Source organism: Pangasianodon hypophthalmus, chromosome 10 (genome assembly GCF_027358585.1).
Source record: "Pangasianodon hypophthalmus isolate fPanHyp1 chromosome 10, fPanHyp1.pri, whole genome shotgun sequence".
NCBI lineage: Eukaryota > Metazoa > Chordata > Actinopteri > Siluriformes > Pangasiidae > Pangasianodon > Pangasianodon hypophthalmus.
In genome coordinates this window covers 18,547,826-18,567,486 of record NC_069719.1, presented here as the reverse complement: position 1 = coordinate 18,567,486, position 19,661 = coordinate 18,547,826, and the positions used below count along the sequence as shown (strand labels likewise).

General features: G+C 37.9%; 1 protein-coding gene and 1 non-coding gene across 4 annotated transcripts in view; both read right to left on the bottom strand.

Annotated features, from left to right (window-relative positions):
- Positions 1-7,360, bottom strand: part of ldah (lipid droplet associated hydrolase) — a 44,283-nt gene extending 36,923 nt beyond the window's left edge. Inside the window, exons 1-3 of one of the 3 annotated variants that reach the window (XR_008302522.1) lie at positions 6,802-7,360; positions 5,146-5,346; positions 4,855-5,043 (exon numbers count right to left, since the gene is read on the bottom strand). Coding sequence is in view for 2 of the 3 variants with exons in the window: in XM_053237498.1 (XP_053093473.1) it covers positions 4,855-5,043; positions 5,146-5,346; positions 6,802-6,895 (484 nt within the window). In the remaining variant the exon portion in view is untranslated. The remainder of the gene's footprint in view (positions 1-4,854; positions 5,044-5,145; positions 5,347-6,801) is intronic. The other 2 variants (XM_053237498.1, XM_026933899.3) reach the window with 2 other exon arrangements.
- A 10,008-nt stretch (positions 7,361-17,368) lies between these two features.
- On the bottom strand, positions 17,369-17,475 carry LOC113539017 (U6 spliceosomal RNA). The gene has a single exon (XR_003403895.1). It is a non-coding gene; the product is annotated as a U6 spliceosomal RNA (small nuclear RNA).
- Positions 17,476-19,661: the final 2,186 nt, after the last annotated feature.

The following is a 19,661-nucleotide window of genomic DNA, read 5'->3' as shown; positions in this document are numbered from 1 at the left end:
ATTTGCAAGAGCATTATACTATAAATATATATATATTTTTTTACAAATATTACCCCAAAACACTTAAAAAAAAAAACAAAAAAAAAACATATCGCCCAGTGATAAAGTTTATGATTTGATAAGATAAAATTAAAGTTTTTCAAAAACTTTACAGCATCACAGATATCAGATATACAGTAACATCAACACAGATAAAAGAAAAGAAAGGTTTACTCAGAGATGTAACCCTGAACATTGTTCAATGTCACTAGAAAATCAATCCCTGATAGGTAAGAATGCACCTGCTATAAACTGACAAAGCATGGCAAGTCTTCTGTAGCCGTTTATTGAGCTTAAGCTACGATGCTAAGTAACTGGTCACACCCCTCTCTAAGAGTTTTATGCAAAGTTTCTGTAACACATTAAAACCTCAGCACCTGCACTCCCGCCATGATGGATATGAAACACTGGAAGAGAAGGAGGCTTGATTCTGGTGAGACGATGGTGATTATTGTTGTTATCTCTAGGGAAAAGGGCATGGGCTCTACAATAACAGCCCTTTACTTGAGCTCTCAGAAGGCCATAAAGAGTCCATTGAGCACAATGCTCAGTGACATTCAGAGCTGAAGAAAAGCAGGCGCTCAATGCAGCCATCGTTAAGGTCATCGGCCTGAGCGGGTTTTCTCTTAGTGACACCTGTAGCTGGAGGCTCACTGCCTGAAAAGTTAGCCACAAGTAATCAACATGTGCTAAATGTGCATGATCCAAGTTATATAAGGAAGAAACTGGAATTGGGGAGAGATTACATCACTGCGCTTTCTATTTTTAGTTATAGAGACAGACAATGAAGCCCTTTGAAAAGGAGGTCTGACAGCAAGTCATTGTAATTTGATTAATTTTGACAAGAGGGAGACTAGACTGAAGACCGAATCATATATACTGTATAAAATAAGATAGCTATTTTATCTTTAAAACTATAAAATCTGTGAAATATTTGTTCATTAAGGATACATCGTTTGCAAGATGTCATATGTTCAAACCTTCCTGTAATGTCACAATCATGGAATTTTCCTTATATAATACTTTTGCTCAACATGTACTATAGACAGCTAATCAAGCAAAATCATCTTCACAAACAATAATAAAAAAAAACTGAAAGGAGAAAAGTACAGCTGACTCATATTTATGAAGTAAACTGTTGCATTTCATTCCGTAAATCATGACGTGAGGCTCGACATTAAATCATATGAGATACAATGAACAGTATATGACAGCATATCTAAGATGATTAATTCCTATCTGTCTGTGGAAAATTCTTGGAGTACAAACGGGTCTGAAAACACTTTAGTAACTTTAACTTGCCAAAATACATTTTCTTCCTAATAAAAGTAAACACAGATTATGTGCTGGCTTAAAGTTATCTGTGTTTTTCCGTAAACTCTCCTGTTTTCTGAAAAGCAATTCCAACATAAAGACTCCAACATAAAGTTATGGGATTTTAATAAAATACAAAGATCACCATAAACAGGCTCTCACATACAATGAGCCACTCTAAATGGGTATCACTGTCATCACTGTAACGTCAGACTGCTTTGCTTTTGCCACTAACTTAACCTGAATCTTGGCCTATGCAATGATCATACATTATACAGGAAAAAGCAGTAGCATCCTGAAAACAATATGCGCCTCCTGAATAGCACAAAAGAGGGACATGAGCATTCTCACTACTGAGACATCAAATAAGATCACATTTACATGTAAAGATTACATAAAGTTACAAAAATTATATAGGTTATGTAACCATGCTTCTATGATGGAGTGGAGGACAGCAAGTGCAGTTTCCTTTTCCCATTTAGTTTAATTATAGGGCCAATACATGAAACACAAAAACCAAGAAACAAAATGAGGATTAGTGAAGCAAGGCAACAACACGAACATGACATTAGTTATGGAACAAAGTCACAGACAACAAAAGACAAAAGCTAGACACCGAGTGCTGTACAAGACGTGACTTAAACACTAGTGCTCATTAAACATAAACATGAATCAGGTGCAAACAGTCATGTGATGTGTAGTGGCTGATGGGAGTTGTAGTCCTGCACTGTATTTGGTGGACAGTCCACATTACAGTAGGTGTTTTCACCTTAGCTGGACTACCTACAGGTAAATTTGACAATCCCTGTGAAACTCCTTAGGTGTTCCTGAAAATGTTGCAGCACTAGCCACAAAGACTTAATTTCTACGATGTTTACACTCTTACATCAAGACTTGTTTTTCCACCTTTGTTTTACCTTCAAGTTTTCACACACTCCTCCAGGCTTTATTGAAATGGTATGCAGTGCAGTATACCCAGTTCCATAGTGGAGTTGCAAATAGCATCCCAGCCACATGCAGAAAAGCTGTGACCACTTGCAATGAATACATAGACATCTGATGGTGATAATAGTACTCTGACAAAAAGGTTGTATGGCATGTGATTCGAGCCTCATGCCATTGAATAGTTTGTGATGGAGTCAAGTGAATCTTTTCAAGATTGCCTTGTAATCCTAGCACGTTCACGTGCATTATCAGGCCATTTGTCTGGCTAAACACCTGCTGGTATGACTTTCCAGATAAAGGAGCATGCACAGACCCTATCATTGCAGGGGCTCTAGGGCAACACTCTGAATGCCCTGGGTGCCAAAGCTAACCCAAAGGAAAGGGCATGTCATGCTGGTGATGTAAAAGCAGAGAAATCTCCTGTATCCCACAGCAATTAAACATGCAAATTGATCTTTCAGATCTATGCTTAAAAACAATCGTGTTTGTTCAATGCTTACATTACATCTGCTATGCATATCGGATGGAATGGTAGTTGTATTTAGGGGAAATATAGTCTTCTTTGAATGGAACAGACTCCAACTCCTTTTTGGATTGGAAAATATCCTGAGAAGCACCTGGAACCGTGGTCATGCTCTGATTTGACAAGAATAGGTTTTTTATTGTTATGGGTCAGACAGTGACATCGCCATGGCCTGCACTGTATCCTGCTTGACTCCATCCATAGGAAATAGTACAATGGCTACGTGCCTTTTTTTTTTTTTTTTTTTTGGGTAATGTCTTTGAGCAAGTCACTAAGGAGAACAAATTGGTTCATCTGGTCCAAGCTGGAGATTTCCAGTTTTAGTATGTGCAATAGACTTGAATAAATAAAATCACATTTGCGTGTAAAGATTACATAAGGTTACAAACATTACTAATTCCTATCTGTCTGTGGAAAATTCTTGGAGTACAAACGGGTCTGAAAACACTTTAGTAACTTGCCAAATACATTTTCCTCCTAATAAAAGTAAACACAGATTATGTGCTGGCTTAAACTTATCTGTGTTTTTCCATAAACTCTCCTGGTTTTCTGAAAAGCAATTAAAAGACTCTCACATAAAGTTATGGGATTTTAATAAAATACAAAGATCACCATAAACAGGCTCTCACATACAATGAGCCACTCTAAATGGGTATCACTGTCATCACTGTAACGTCAGACTGCTTTGCTTTCGCCACTAACTTAACCTGAATCTTAGCCTATGCAATGATCATACATTATACAGGAAAAAGCAGTAGCATCCTGAAAACAATATGCGCCTGCTGAATAGCACAAAAGAGGGACATGAGCATTCTCACTACTGAGATATTAAATAAGATCACATTTGCACGTAAAGATTACATAAAGTTACAAAAATTATATATGCTATGTAGCCATGCTTCTATGTTGGAGTGGAGGACAGCAAGTGCGGTTTCCTTCGAAACTAGTTGACTTTTCCCAATTGCTCATTTACTTGTTGGATACTAACAGCATAGTCATTATATCACCACAAGACTGTGACCTTATGCGAGTAGCCTATAAAAGCCCCTGCTACATCACGCTCACACTTTGGTCATTTTTGTCAACACACCGGTTACATAGTCTGTCAGATGCCCTGCAATGGCATCTATAGTGGCAGTGGAATTATTTATAGCTGTAGATTTGGCCAATCATTCGCCAAGACATCCTACACTGTAGCATTTGTCTCAGCCCTGTTCATGAATTACATCATTGCCACGGATTGATGGAGGAGGAGGATGCAAGTGCAGATTTAGTTTAATTATAGGGAAAATACATGAAACACAAAAACCAAGAAACAAAATGAGGATTAGCGAAGCAAGGCAACAACATGAACATGATATTAGTTATGGCACAAAGTCACTGACAACAAAAGACAAAAGATAGACACTGAGTGCTGTACAAGACGTGACTTAAGTACTAGTGCTCATTAAACATAAATGTGAATCAGGTGCAAAGTCATGTGACATGATTGTCATGATCATGTGATGTGCAGTGGCTGATGGGAGTAATTTGGCACAACCATGACAGTTGGACAGTGAATTGTCTGACCGTTTGCAGGAGATCAAGGTCCACTGTTCTGTAGGTGTTTTCAACTTAGCTGGACTACCTACTGGTAAATTTGCCAATCCCTGTGAAACCCCTTAGGTGTCAAGTCACTACGGAATTGATATTGACCAATGCACCACATTTGAGTCCCATCCAGGTTGATCTGGTCCAAGCTGGAGATTTCCAGTTTCATTATGTGCAATAGGCTTGTCAGTCATTAATGAAATTTAAAAATTTAAATTTAATGCAATGATGTCTGCTTTGTTAAAGCTAATACTTGAGTTTTTCTTGTTCACCGTTTGTTATTTTTGCCTATTTAATCTCCGTTATTGACACAATTAATAACTTTTTGCATAGAATTTTTGGGCTGCCAAAAGTTTACATCAGATGCCTAAAAAAGTAAATATGAATTTTGTTTGCCTACCAACAGTTTACATAGATTTTGGAAACTGGCCCATTTTGCATACCTGGGATAATGAGGATGAGTACTTGGGGTGAGTTAGAGTTTTTGGTAGCTGTGTGCAGGTCTCTGGGCCCATATTTAAGCAGCTCAGTGACAGCACCTCTGCAGTAGACATGCTCCACAGTCGCATCCTCTTTCTGGCATTCAGACTTCAGGCTGCTCATTGCATTACCAGCACAGCCAGGCGGTGGGTCTAAACACACACATGCAGAAACAGTGTTAAGGTAATTTATCTCTATTATCTACTCACATAGAGAGGCACAGTGGCTTAGTCGTTAGCATGTTTGCCTCGCACCTCCAGGATTGGGGGTTTGATTCCCGCCTCCTGTGTGCGTGGAGATTGCATGTTCTCCCTGTGCTTCAGGGGTTTCATCCCCCAGTCCAAAGACATGTGTTACAGGCTGATTAGAATCTCTAAATTGTCCATGGTGTGTGCAATTGTGCCCTGCAATGGGTTGGCACCCCATCCAGGTTGTGCTCCAGGCTCCCTGCAATCCTGTGTACAATAAGTGGTACAGAAGATAGATAGATAGATCTATTCATGTACTTGATTATTTATTAGTGGAGATAACACTATACATATGCCATTTCCACAACTACATCCATAAACCCTACAGCATCACCACTTAGATGGAGAAGATGTCCTTGCTGAGAAAATGCAAATCAACCTAAAAAGTTAACTGATTCTGTTGTGTGTGTGCTATGAGCATAAAATTAAGGAGATTGAACAGTGGAAGTACAGAGCCATTTGGGAATCAGGCCTACCATCCTCTTCCAGGTTTACAGTTTGGCGATGTAAACAAGACCTAACATACACTTAAGTCCTCTAGGATCATGACTCAGTCCTTGACTTTGATTTAATTTAATTTAAAAATTAATTTCTGTTCATTGACTGAAATAATAATCGTTGACATTTTTATTTTTGGGTTCAAAAATGTGTAAACAAGTGTTATATGGGACCTTAATGAATCCTTTGTGAAAGCCTACATCACTGCAGAGTACAGGTGTGATGTGTGAGGTACAGATGTGAGCATCGATTGCACTCCCATATTAATGAACATGACCTTTCTTTGGCCTGTGAGCTTCATATCTGAGCATCTGCTAATTACTTAATACCATCTATAGTCTATATCATTTGATCTAGGGCAACTGCATGGGCTATAAGTAGTTAATTTCGTCATGGTGTATCATTTATATTTGTCGGTTTGATCTTGTGCAGTTCCTGCTTTGGTATCCAATTCTTCATGGATGTCAGTAATAACATCCGATGACAAATGCGTCCGAAATGCTCAGAGGCACCGTTATCAAGGCACACATTTGGAAAAGGATTTGAATGCAGGGCTTCTGGGAACATTTGGTACGAGGATTGTTTTTCCTCTGCTGTTGGCTTTGCGATCAAATAACGCCTGCATCATACGCAATACATTATATGTCAAATACGAAGCAGTTCAGCTTTAGTTAAAGACCTTGAGAAGCAGCAATTCCAGAAGTATTTCCTGTGGTGTTATAAAACATTAGTAACAGCTTATTAAGTCATTAGTCTTGCTAATTATCTGTTTTATAAATCCAGAACAATGGCTCATCAGCTAATCATTATCCTGTACTGAAAAGTCTAATATATCCTGGATAACATGCTCTGTGTTATTCATTCATTTATTTTTTTATCCATATATTTATTATATTAATATACAGTGGAATTCATTTAGTTTTTACTATTTTTTTTTTATTGTGCTTCCTCAGGTAATGTCAAGTGCATTTTTATTCTTTGGTTTTATCCACCTTTTATTTGCAATTTTTTAATGAACATTTAAAAACTCACTCATTATTAAATCAGTCAGACATTTCACACAAATTGCACAACATTAGTCTAATTTCAGGATCAGATCTGATCACACAGACACTTTTACAGACAAGGCTTTCTGGGTTTGTTATAAATCACGACTCTCCTTACCGATAAAGAGTTTTGCGTCGTTTTGGATGCCAAGAAAGTTTATAAAATTGGTTTTCATAAGAGCTTCCAGTCTCCTCCTCACCACAAATATCATAGCAAGAATAAATGATGAATCGATTGAACACAAGCTTCCGTGTTTTACTTCTTCTGGTCCTTCGATTTGCTGCTTTCTGAACGGTTTGTCTCTATTACTGCCCCCTGGCGTTTGGATGTAGTAAATGTAACTGGAGACGGAACTTTCTTATACTCCACGTAGATCATAAACCATTGAAATTAGTTGAGGAATGTAAACATAATGTGCTTTTATCCAGAAAAAGCACAGCTCCCTGTTTACTTGTATTTGTTTATAGGGCAGTCTTGCCTGGTCCAATATGGCGGACGCGTTGACGTATCGCAGCAACGGGCCAAAGCGGCCAATGAGGCGTCTAAGTATTTATATGTCTGTGCTTGTTTCCGACAGGTTTTTTTTTAAAAAACAACTTTTATTAAATCATATACAAAGAATAATACAAAGCTATATATCTCAACATATGTTAACAAACCAGCAAAACAATACAATTGTTTCCGACAGGTCCTCACTGCAGCCTGTAACACGATAACAGATCGGTTTACATCCACAATGTTCTGGATGCTGTAACACGCATGCGCTGTTGTTGGTTTCAATAACGTCATGAACGTTTAATCATGCATACGCCATAGTAGGTTTCGATGACGCCATTAACATGACGTCATAATCACGCATGCGCCATTGAAGGTTTTGATAATGTCATGAATGTTTAATTACGCATGCGTCGTAATAGGGTTCAATGTCATGAGCATTTAATCATGCATGTGATGTAGGAAGTTTCGATAACGCCATGAACGTCTAACCATGCATACGGCATAGTAGGTTTCGATAACATCATGAACGTTTAATCACGCATGCGCCGTAGTATGTTTCGATAACGTCATGAACATTTAATCACGCATGCGTTCACACATGCGCAAATTTATTTCAACAGGAAAGTTGCAGAAAAATGATGGATTGATTGATGGCAGAGACAGTATGTCGCTAAGTAAGTCATCTAGGGTTAGGGTTAGGGTTAGGGTTACAGCATCCAGTACCTAGTGGATCTAATCCAATACGTCATCATGTTACAGGCTGTAGTGATGACATACTCATTGTTTTTAGGCTGTTTTTGGATAATCTAGCATAAATTTGACCTCTCCAGCAGTTTCCATCACCTCATATACCTTAGAACAGCACTTTAAGACCTTCCTGAAGTGATTGTTCCATTAGTGCACCTACTATCTGTGTAGTCTATCTGTGAAGAATTCTGTACTCTCTGAAAGAATATTACTGTGGGCCCCTCAAATCTCAATGTTTATTCAGAAAAAAAATATCAGCATCAACACAACCTAGGTTGACCACTGATTACCTGACTGGCCTGTGAAGTTAATATTCATTCTTATGCCACCATAAACACTGAAAGTTTAGAAAAACACTACAAGTTAATATTTACTCTTGATAAAACATGGACCTGTGTAGGGATGTACAGATCTGATAGTGAGTACCTGTATCAGGACTGATGCTGGCCCAAACCACTAGACTGGTATTGAATAAGATTTGCCATATTTCCAAATCAATCCACTGACATTTTATGTTGCGAATTACAGGGTGTCCCAAAAGTCTCCATACATAGGGGAAATTAACACTTTTTAGCAAAATGTCTTCCAAAATTTTTCATACTTAGTTTGTATATATATATATATATATACCTTAGAACACATTTATATACGTATATATATATATATAAAAGAAGAACGTATTGAAATCATTCTCATGGCTGGACTGGGAAGTTGTTGCAAGGTTGCGATGGACTTTAACAGTAAACATGGCAAGCACATCACACACAACACGGCTGCCAAACATTAACAAATTCAAAAAGACTGGAAGTGTCGCAAATCAACTGAGAGGTGGACATCCACGAACATCCACTGGTGAAGGCACAACCAACGTGGTGCTATGTATGGAACACCTTTTTTTGGAACACCCTATAGTGTGTGATGTTGACTGACATGGGACGTAGGACACACATGACTTAAAACACACCACCATCAACTACAGCAGAAGCTTGCAAAGAGTAGACTCTGCCCTTCACAAAGAAAAGAGAACTCCGCCAGAGTCATTTGTGTTATCGCACCTGTTTATAGCTGGTGTGCTGGCAAGTTTTAATAGTTTATCCTTGATCCTTGATCATGCAATGTTTCCCCTTGACCATAAATAATAGTAATTATTATTATAATTCCAATAATAATTATAATTATAATAATAATTATTTTATTATTATTATATAATATAACAATATAATATAGTAATAATAATAATAACAATAATAATAATAAAAACAACTTAGAAAAAAATTCAGAAAAAGAACTTAGAAAAAGGTTTTGTCTTAAAATTTTAATGTAGTTGCTAAAGTTGACTAGAACTCTGTATTGGCAGCTTGTGTCATGACTGTGTGATTTACTCAAAATTATAACAAGGTTGATTTACTAAAGCCTTAGTTCATATAACTTAAACATGTATTTTACACTGAGTAAACAGTGTTGTATAAGTTATATTCACGAAATTAAGCATTCACATTAACCAGGAAAATCTGGAAACAACAAAAAAGTGTACAATTCTAAAACAGAGAGACAGCACATTTTATGAAAACATTCTGAGGTTTACATAAAAATATGTTGTTGTAATGAATAACCATCTCTAAGTGAAGGAAATTATTATTTCATGCAGATAACATGTATATACGCCTATTGTTTTAACAAGGACCACTATGAACCTAAGAACCTAGCAGGAACCTGGTGTGTGCCCTTACTATGGCTATACAAACTAACCAGACCATCTGGAAAACAAATCACCGTGGTTAGGACAACAATGCAAAATACATCCAGACTGAACTTTGACTTTGTGATTTCACATCCCAATATTGCCACAGCCATTGTGGCCGGGATAACCAGAGAGAGTTAAGAGAGTTGGTTATATTCTCTGGTTGGGAAGGATGGTGTTACACATTTCCCCTGTTAATCACAGGGGACACCAGCCAATCGTGGGTGTCTCTGAGCTGTGGTGACTGACTTCACGAGTCTTGGAGGAAGTCCCTGCTAGCACTCACCGTATCTGGTTGGTAGCTGTAGTGTGATGGGGAGAGCTAGCTAGTGGGTGGGACTTGGCAAAATTACCAAATTGGGAGAAAATAGGATAAGAAAGAAAGAAGGAAAGCTTATAAAATGCTTACACTAAATAAACTAATTAAAATGTATTTTAAGCAACCGTCCTAATTTAAAAATTTACTAGAATATCAGCTAATCTGACTAAAAAGATAGAATAAAAGAACTGGCATTAAATGAGGCTAGCCCATTCTATCAAATGAAATAATATATTCATTTTGTTTAATTAATTAAACAACAACATATCAAGTTGATTTTACATTATCTTTCAATACCTTTATAATGCACTTAACCTCCCCATCAGCATGTCTTCAGTGAACCACTGTGCATCCTCTTTTACTGTTTTCCACCTGTGGTACTGCCTCATTTGTGCTTTTTCTCAAAGATTATGTGTTTAATGACTCACGATATATTTGGCATTACTACATTTAACTATAAACAAACCTATTTAACTGACTTAAAAAATGAATGAATGAAAAAAGAAATGACAACAAAGTCAGCGGCCTTTTTCCACCATATCCATGATGGATGAGCACAACCAAGTACCAACTGTTCATCGTGGAAATGAGCCGACTGAATTTTTGGAACACATGATCGATTTAAAGAATGATCATTCATTAAAATTATTTTTTATTCAATTAATCTAAACATTCTTTTTCATCATCAGATTTTATTTTTAAGCAATACATGCTGTAATTTCCTTAATCAAAACAGAGAGGGTAAATAAAATGAATAATTTGTGTAGACTACAATTTTTGACCTAATGTCTGTAGCCCTGTAGCTAATCTCTGGACCGATGAGTTGCCTTCAGGTAAATTATTTACATAAATGCCTTCTTTCATATGTTTATTGGCTCTGCTACAGTATTTTTTCAAGTACTTGGTTTGTTTCACTGAAATACTTTGCTGGGTCTCCATTTGGACCATGGCCCACCAACTTACAAGCCTTTGTGTAGACCAAGACAGACAGGAAGTTTTCTGATGCTTCAAATGGCCCATTCCTGATCGCAGTTTATGTGTCCTTTATGGGTGGTGTGCTGTGCTTCAGGCTGAGCAGCTTCTCAGCTGATAATTATAGCAGTCAAGTCATGAGATGACAAGTGGCTGGATGTTGGATTTGCATAATCAGCCAGATACAGCCTCATTGGTAGATCATTATGTGGTCAGTGATCTACCACTTTTTCAAGCTGCTGTCATGGTTTTCCTGTCAGAGAGTCCAACCATCCAGAACATAATTACTCATTACAGTGAGAAGTTATAGCAGCTAATGCATGGATCAGTGCTTACAGGGAGGACAACAGCAAAAATGACAAACCACAAATAGACTTACGCAATTAAAATCATAAAGGAAGGAATGCAAGCCAATACAAAATTCTTTTGGTTTTACTTTGTAGACCTCGATTAAGTATTTCAAGAATTCCATGCACTCAGCCTAAGATCCAGGAGTCCCCTTCTCATCAATAATACTGAAGTTTTACTGGAAACATGCATGAAGTCCAACCACACTCAGTCAAACTCATTTTGTCACATCTGTTTCAGAATGCTGGAGAACACTTAGGGCACCTGTGAAAACAATATTAAAATATCGAGAGCAAATATTTTTGGAGAGTCCAACAAAGAAAGGCATGTAATGCAAAGTAATTCCTGCATACATGTTGATGGGTGACAATATGAATATTTGTTATTCATTAATAAACAGATGTAATATGTAGATGTTCTTTCTGGTTTGTAGTCAATTTGAATATAGTAAAAAATTTGCACAAATTTATCAGTTTCATATGTAAAACAGCTCACTATGGTAACAAATCAATATTTACATTTGGTTTTAGTTAATTCAGAGAATCTGCAGTGCAATCTTGTTCATGTGCACCTAAGCACAAACTAAGGCCAACAGCAAAAACTTGCTCTATCCATCTGAATCCAGCAAGATTTCAGAAAAAAAATTGCAAACACAGCACTTTCAGAGAAAAGTGTTGCAAGCTTGCTCTGTTGATTCGATAAGGTTTATGAATGTAAATATTTCCAAATAGCTAGCATGAAAGTTCTAATAAATGAATACAGAAATTTTATTTGCAATGCGATTATAGATTTTATAATCTAAAATTCTAAAATATCTAAAATCATTATAGTATCTAAATTATAATGACTAAAATTCTACTTTAAATTTAAATTGAAAGTAATCAACCTTATAAATGTATCAGATGGCAGAGACGGTTGGAAGTGCAGGCAGACTTTATTGCAAGAAGTTTACAAATCCAAAACGATAATAAAAAAGCAGGGTCTAAAAACCGGCATGGGTCATGGCAATCAACAAACAGACTTTCAAGAATAAAAACAGAATAAAAAACAGATAGTGTGCACAATAAACAAAGGCTTAGTGCCATCGTGAGTGAGACTTTGCAGTGTTTGTTAGCTGGGGGTATTTATGTGTGTATGGATTGAGTCCAGCTGTGAGTGATCAGTAATCAGACCATCATGGACTAAAGAGGCAGAACACACGCTGTGGTGAGTGCCGACCACTCCCTCTTTAACTAACTTAATGATATCTGTACACACTTCGATGCTAGCACTGTTAATATCAGCATCCCAGCTAATACTAGCATCCCTGCTAATGCAACAAAAATATGCTCACCCATCTGAGAGGTTTGTGCACTCACTGTCTCATAACATGGCATGAAGAGGTGAGTGAATGGCCCAGGGGGAATTCCTGGAAGGGTTCTGAAAACCTGCGCTGACCATCTAGACCCACTGCTTACCACTATTTTCAGTCTGTCCCTGACACAGTCTGTTATCCCCACATGCTTTAAGAGATCCATTATTATCCCTGTGCCCAGGTCATCCACTCCAACTGGACTGAATGATTACCCTCCAGTGCCCTTGACCATCCACTGCTTTGAAAGCCTCTTCAAAGACCTCATCTGCTCTTCTCTCCCCAGCACTCTAGACCCTCTCCAGTTCACTTACCGATGAAATAGATCTACGGACTACGCCATCTCCCATGTCCTAAACACCACCCTATCTCATCTCACATGAGAAGGGGGAACTATATGAAACTGCTCTTCACAGATTACAGTTCAGCCTTCAATACCATAGTCCACCACAGGCTGTTCAGTAAGCTCAGAGAACTGGGTCTATGGTGCTCACTCTGCCGTTGGGTCCTGGACTTTTTACCTGGGTGGCCACAGGTGGTGAAAGTTAGTGGCTTCACAGTACATCATCCTCACTCTCAATGCTGGAGCTCCCCAAGGCTGTGTTTTGAGCCCGCTGCTGTACTCTCTATACACACCCTACACAACTGTGTAGCTACACACAGATCCAACACCATTGTGAAGCTTGCAGATGACACTGTGGTGGTAGGCCTGATCACCAAGAATGATGAGAAAGCCTATGTGGATGAAGTGGAGAGGTTGTCCCAGTGACGTCTGGTCAACAATCTGTTCCTAAATGTCAGCAAGACTACAGATCTGGTTGTGGACACACACAGGTCTAACAATCAATTATAAACAATCAGTGCCAAGGGCCACAATGCCCTGCAGAGTGTGGTGAGGTCTGCTGAAAGGATCACCAGGTCAGCAGTGCCGAGCCTGCAGGACATCTACACCAGGCAGTGCAGGACAAGAGCAGTTAAGATCTCAAAGGGTCCCTCATACAAAAACAATGGACTTTTCCAATGGCTGCAGTCTAGAAAGCATACATACATACATAACGTTAGTAACTTTAAGATCTATACCATTACATTTGTTATGGCTTTCAACATTTTAGTAAACTTAATAGCTGGCTACTAAGTGTGGAATATACATTGGGCTCATAAAGTATTCAGCCCCCTTTAGTTTTTGCACATTTTTTTGTATTATAGAATTAATTTTAGAATGGATTAAATTGACTTTTTTATGGTCATCAGTCTATATACAAATAACCTATAATGACAAAGTAAAAACAAGTTTTTAGAAATTTTTGCCAATTTATTGAAAATCAAAAACTGAAATCTCTGATTTAGATAGGTATTCAGTCCCTTTATTCAGTACTTTCTAAAGCACAGGTGGCAGCATTTACAGCTTTGAGTCTTCTTGGGTTAGTCTCTAACAGACTGGGTTGGGAAGCATCTGTGAACTGCCATCTTCAGGACTTTCCACAGGTGTTCTATGGGGAACAAGTCTAGGGACTTATCTGGGCCACTCAGGTACATTGAGAGATTTGTCCTGAAGCCACTTAAGCATTGTTTTGGCTTTATGCTTTGAGTTGTTGTTGTACTGAGAGGTGAACTTTCACCCCAGTCTGAGATCGGGTGCACTCTGGAGCAGGTTTTACTTCAAGGACCTTGTATTTGTATTTTGCTACATTCATCCCTCCCTCTTTTCTGACCAGTCTTCCTGTCTCTGCCATGGAAAAGTACATGCATAACATGCTGCTACCACCACCATGCTTCACAGTAGGGAACATTAGGCAGTTGATGAGCTGTACCTGACTTTTGCCAAATGTAGTACTTGAGTTAGCCCAAAGAGTTCAATTTTTATCTCGTTAGATCAAAAAATCTTTTTCCATATGTTCTCAGAGTCTTTTAAGTGTTTCTTATATGGCCTGATTGATGGAGTACTTTTGGCAGGTTTTCCCATCTCTCCAGAGACCTTATGATAGATTGGATTTTGGGTTCTTGGTCACCTCCTTGACCTAGTCCATTCTAGCTTGGTTACTGAATTTGGCCAGATGGCCAGCTCTTGGAAGAGTCCTGGTGGTTGCAAACCTCTTCCATTTCATAATTAAGGAGCCCACTGTGCTCCTGGGAACATTCAAAGCTTTAAAAATCTTTTATAGAAAGAGCTTTTATAACCTTGCCCAAATCTGTCTCAGCACATTTTATTGCAGAGGTCTACAGAGAGTTCCTTGGACTTCATGGCTTGGTTTTTGGACTGACATGCACTTTGAATTGTGGGACCTTATACACACAGGTTGGTGCCTTTCTAAATCATACCCAATCAATTGAATTTGCCACAGGTCGACTCCAGTCAAGTTGTAGACACATCTTAAGATAATCAATGCAAACAGGATGCACTTTAGCTCGATTTGGAGTGCCTTAGCAAAGAGTCTGAATACTTAGCTAAATTACATTTGTAAAATATTTTTTAGACATGTTTTTGATTGTCATTGTGGATTACTCTGTGTAGGTTTATGACTAAAGAAGTAAATTGAATCCATTTTAAATGAAATTTATAATACAATTAAGTGTGTGAAAAGTGAAGGGGTCTGAATACTTTCCAAATTCCCTGTACCTAGAAACAGTGGTTGGTGACCTGGGAAGTTAATGTTCAAGCCCTGCTCAGTAGTGTAGAGTCTCAACAAATTTGATATTTGCATGTAGTGTGTACTATACATTTTAATGTAGTAAAACACAAAGACTGTAGCGGACACAGTATGATGGTTGCTGAAAAGTGAAGCAAAAACTCTGGTGTCCTCTAGTGGTTGATGGCAGTACACACTTCGGACACACACCAACATAAACACGGCAAACCAACATTTAATGTTACATATATCGACACTTTTGTCGAAATTTTATGCTTAAAATTTTATGCTACTGCTAAGCATCAGATCGGTACAACTAGACCTTTCTGAACAGCAACATACAGTATTTCCCTTATTTGTCATGTGATCAGAATAGTTTGATTTATGTGCTTGAAATTTCAGTCCCCAAAGTTCAGAGAAACATGTTGCCACAGCAGCAGAAGTGATGGTAAGTGTGCCAGGGCAATAATAAGGCCAGCTGTTGTTTTATAGTCCAGTACAGTTGTAAATCACGCCACAGTGGATCGAGAGACTTTAAACTCTGCTGGAGTGTTTTAAGAGTGCTACAGATTGAGCAATATTGTTATCTGTTCTCCAAAAAGTCAGAATACTGTCTATCAGAATCACTGAACATCTTCATGCAAGCACAAATTAATATGAAAACAAACGTTCTATTAGTAAAATAAAAGAGGCCCTCAACCTCAAGTATGTGTGTGTCAATGGTGTAATTTACACACATGGTCTTGAGCAGCAGGATTTACAACAATTCATAAAGCAGCTGGATTCTCATCATAGCAGTTTCACAAATCAATCCACAAGCATTCATCACAATGATCTTTTAAAACAAGCATAATGTCCAAAACACAAAGCCTTGTGTAATCTATAAAAATCTTTTCAATTTATTTCAATTTAAGATTCTAGATTTGACATTAACGCTGACCAATAATATATTGTCTTTGTCAAATTATAATACATATGATGATAATTAAAAATTGTAATTACTCTGGATTAATTATTGCTGTAGGCCTATTCTTTCATTTACATTAATACTGTTTAAACACAACTTAGAACACATAATTTACAAAGCAAGGACATTGCTCTGCAATGGACTGGCATCCTATTCAGGGTGTATTCCTGCCTCACACCCAGTGTTCACTGTGACCCTGACCAGGATAAAGAAGTTACTGAAAGTGAATGAGTGAGTGAGTGAGTTAAGGATATTGCTATCTATTGAAATTGATATCTAAAGTAAAAAAATAATGGCATCAAGATGTGTAATTTTCAGAGCTGGTAAAATTAACTTTTAAAAATTATAATACATTTTTAAAAATCTATTTTGCGCAAGAGGAGGACAAAAAAGTTAAAGCTACTGCAGATTTTAGTGAAAAGATTTTTGCTCTGGAAGCTTGTTCAATACAATGAAATGTGGAGAAATTCTTGTCTGTGGCAATCTCACATACAGAGCTAGGTAGAGAAATGAAGATATGTCTCTCCCTTCAAGAAGCTCCAGCCTGATTGGCTAAATGTACCAGCCAAATTAATTTGTGTGTAATTTGAGCTTCACTAAACACTTGATGCCATAATGGCTAAGTGGGAGTTAAAAGGATTTCTTGCAAGAAAGCTATGACCAGTAAACATCAGTACTGACTGATAATGTTTTGGCATTTTCTAATGATAAAGCACTGAAGCAGGTCACCCACACCAAATCACAGATGCCAGTCATCCATCCCAACATGCAATGTTATCATTACTCAACTAGGTCTATTAGGATTAATCTTTTTTAGGATGTATAAATTAAGCATTTGTGCTGTCCACATTGATTGGAGATCACTCTAAAATAATTATTATTATCTTGTTACTAGCCTTCCAGACAGTTCGCTAATTTAACTACTAACACATTTATTAATTTAATTTTTATATTAATTTATATCTTCATTAGTAAACTTCCATTTGCTCATTTCAAACACTTCTCAGCAGCCTTTAAGCCACAATTCATGCTCACACAGAGTCCATAAGGAGGCTGTTCCAAGCAGAGTTAGCATGATGAGTTACAGCCTTACTAAACTGAACATTGATATTAGACACCTTTGCACCCACATCAAGCTGTGTGTGCATGTCATCCTTTCACAGGGGCCATACTAATCGTCTCTGTATCAATCCAATTTTAGTATATGTGCTGCCGTAGCAAAGGTTAGGGTTAGGGTTTGCACTGTACCTCCTGATGAATACACATTTTGCTCTGAGTGGTTGAATGAACCAGCTGGAGTCATGCAGTTAGTGCCCTCTACAGACCAAAATTATACATGCATTTTAGAAGGTCAATTTAAACCATTTTTGGGGGAATTAAGAAGGCTTTAAAAATTACAGTTTTTCTGTTGAGCTATTGATGAATACTATTACTATGGAATAGTATACATGTACTATTCCACAAAAAGTATTGACACTGTACTGTGAAGGCTTGAAACACAACTTTAATTTAATTCAATGTTAATTTGTGAGAGATTAATTTTAAATTTTGAAAGAATGGATCGTTATTTGTATAAAGTTACAAACTATTTAATTAATCTGTGTCTGCAATCAGAGGTTTGTCACTTACTACTTAAAAGTAGGACTGATTAAAAAAACATTCTTCCTAAAAAGCTCAGAGACAGGCTGACCAACTGGGCTTCATAAAACCCATAAGCTCCTGCAACACAAGTACTGGTGACCCAAAATAATTGCAAGCATAAACCAGATTTGTTTTGTCATGCTCCTCATGTGCCCAAGCTAAGGTCCCCCAAACTCTGTTTGCAGGTAAAGTCATGCCTCTACCCATCCCTCAACATCCATGATCCCACCTGGCCCTTAATTTATAACAGAACAACGCCATCATCCTGGTCACTATAGACTGCTTTTCCAAGTTGCTCTACCACTCACCTTAGAAAATCCATAATATCTGTTTTCATGGATGTTCATGGATGTTGGGGGATGGGCAGAGGCATGACTTTACCCGCACACGAGGAGCATGACAAAACAAATCTGGTAATATCTGTTTTCAGATATTATGGTATTCCAGAGGATATAGTGAGTGATAGAGGAGCCCACTTCATGTCACGGGTCTAGAAGAACTTCATGGACAGTCACTGTTAGCTTCCAGGTACCATCCACAACCAGGAAATCGGTGGTTTTTCCAGAGTTTCTGTGCAATCAACAAGGAAGATTAGTCAAGATTTCTCCTCTGGCCTGAGTACGCCCAGAATTCTCTTTGCCACTCAGCCACGCATCTCACACTATTCCAGTGTGGCTCTCCACTTGAGACAACCATGTAAGACAGGGGTGTCAAAAACTGACCCACTGTTACATCAACCCTTTTAAAGTCCTGCAGCAGATCAACAAGGTATCTTATAAACTGGAACTACCATGTCTCTGTCACCTAGCTCCATCACTTCATGTTTCTACGCTAAAACCTGTCACTCCTGGTCCCTTGTCTGAGGGAATCCCCACCAGCTCCCCTAGAAATTGAAGTGCAACCTGTGTATACTGTCAAGGAGATTCTCATGTAGCAAGAATGGAAAACTACAGTATCTGATTGACTGGGAAGCATATGGTGTTGAGGAGAGATGCTGGGTCCCAGCTCAAGATGTGCTTGACCCTCTGTTCTATCAAGACTTTCATGCCTGTCACCCAGATTGTCCTGCCCCTTACCCTCGAGCAGGGGTTCCCAACAGTTTTTGACAACTAAACCACTTAGACCTAACTTATTTGCCTCAAGTAACCCCGGAGATGTTAAGCAAGTTAACAATAAGTGAAACTTTTGCTTCCTGAAAAAGTTTTTTATTTATTTATTTATTTATTTATTTATTTATTTATTTAGCACATTTACGAATTTTGTTGCTTTTTCAATCTATGCAGCCTAGCCTTGTTTGGTTTTATGACCAGGTTTTCATATTTTGCTTTTAAATGTCTTCTTAAGAACATTGGCTTCATACTTTCATTAGCTAAGAATGAACCATGAGTAATTCAATAAACTTCTATCACTTTCTATTTATAAGGTTACAATAAAATACTACAGTATTAATAACGTTTTTAATGAATTTAGTTTTCTACTTGTAAAAATATATATTGTTAAAATGCAACTTATTATGTCATCAACATTTCCATCAAAGAATCACGAACCCCCTGCAAAGCCACCATGAACCCCTAGGGGTTAATGAACTCCTGGTTGAGAAATTATACCCTAGAGGCAGGCCCAAAAAGTGTTCAGCTCTGGATTTTTGAACTCCAGTCATGAACTCTGTTTCCCAGAATCCACCACACACAACATGGCCAAGCCGGACTCCATTTCCCACAGCCACTATCATGTACAATGGCACCTGGTTACTGATCCTTCACATC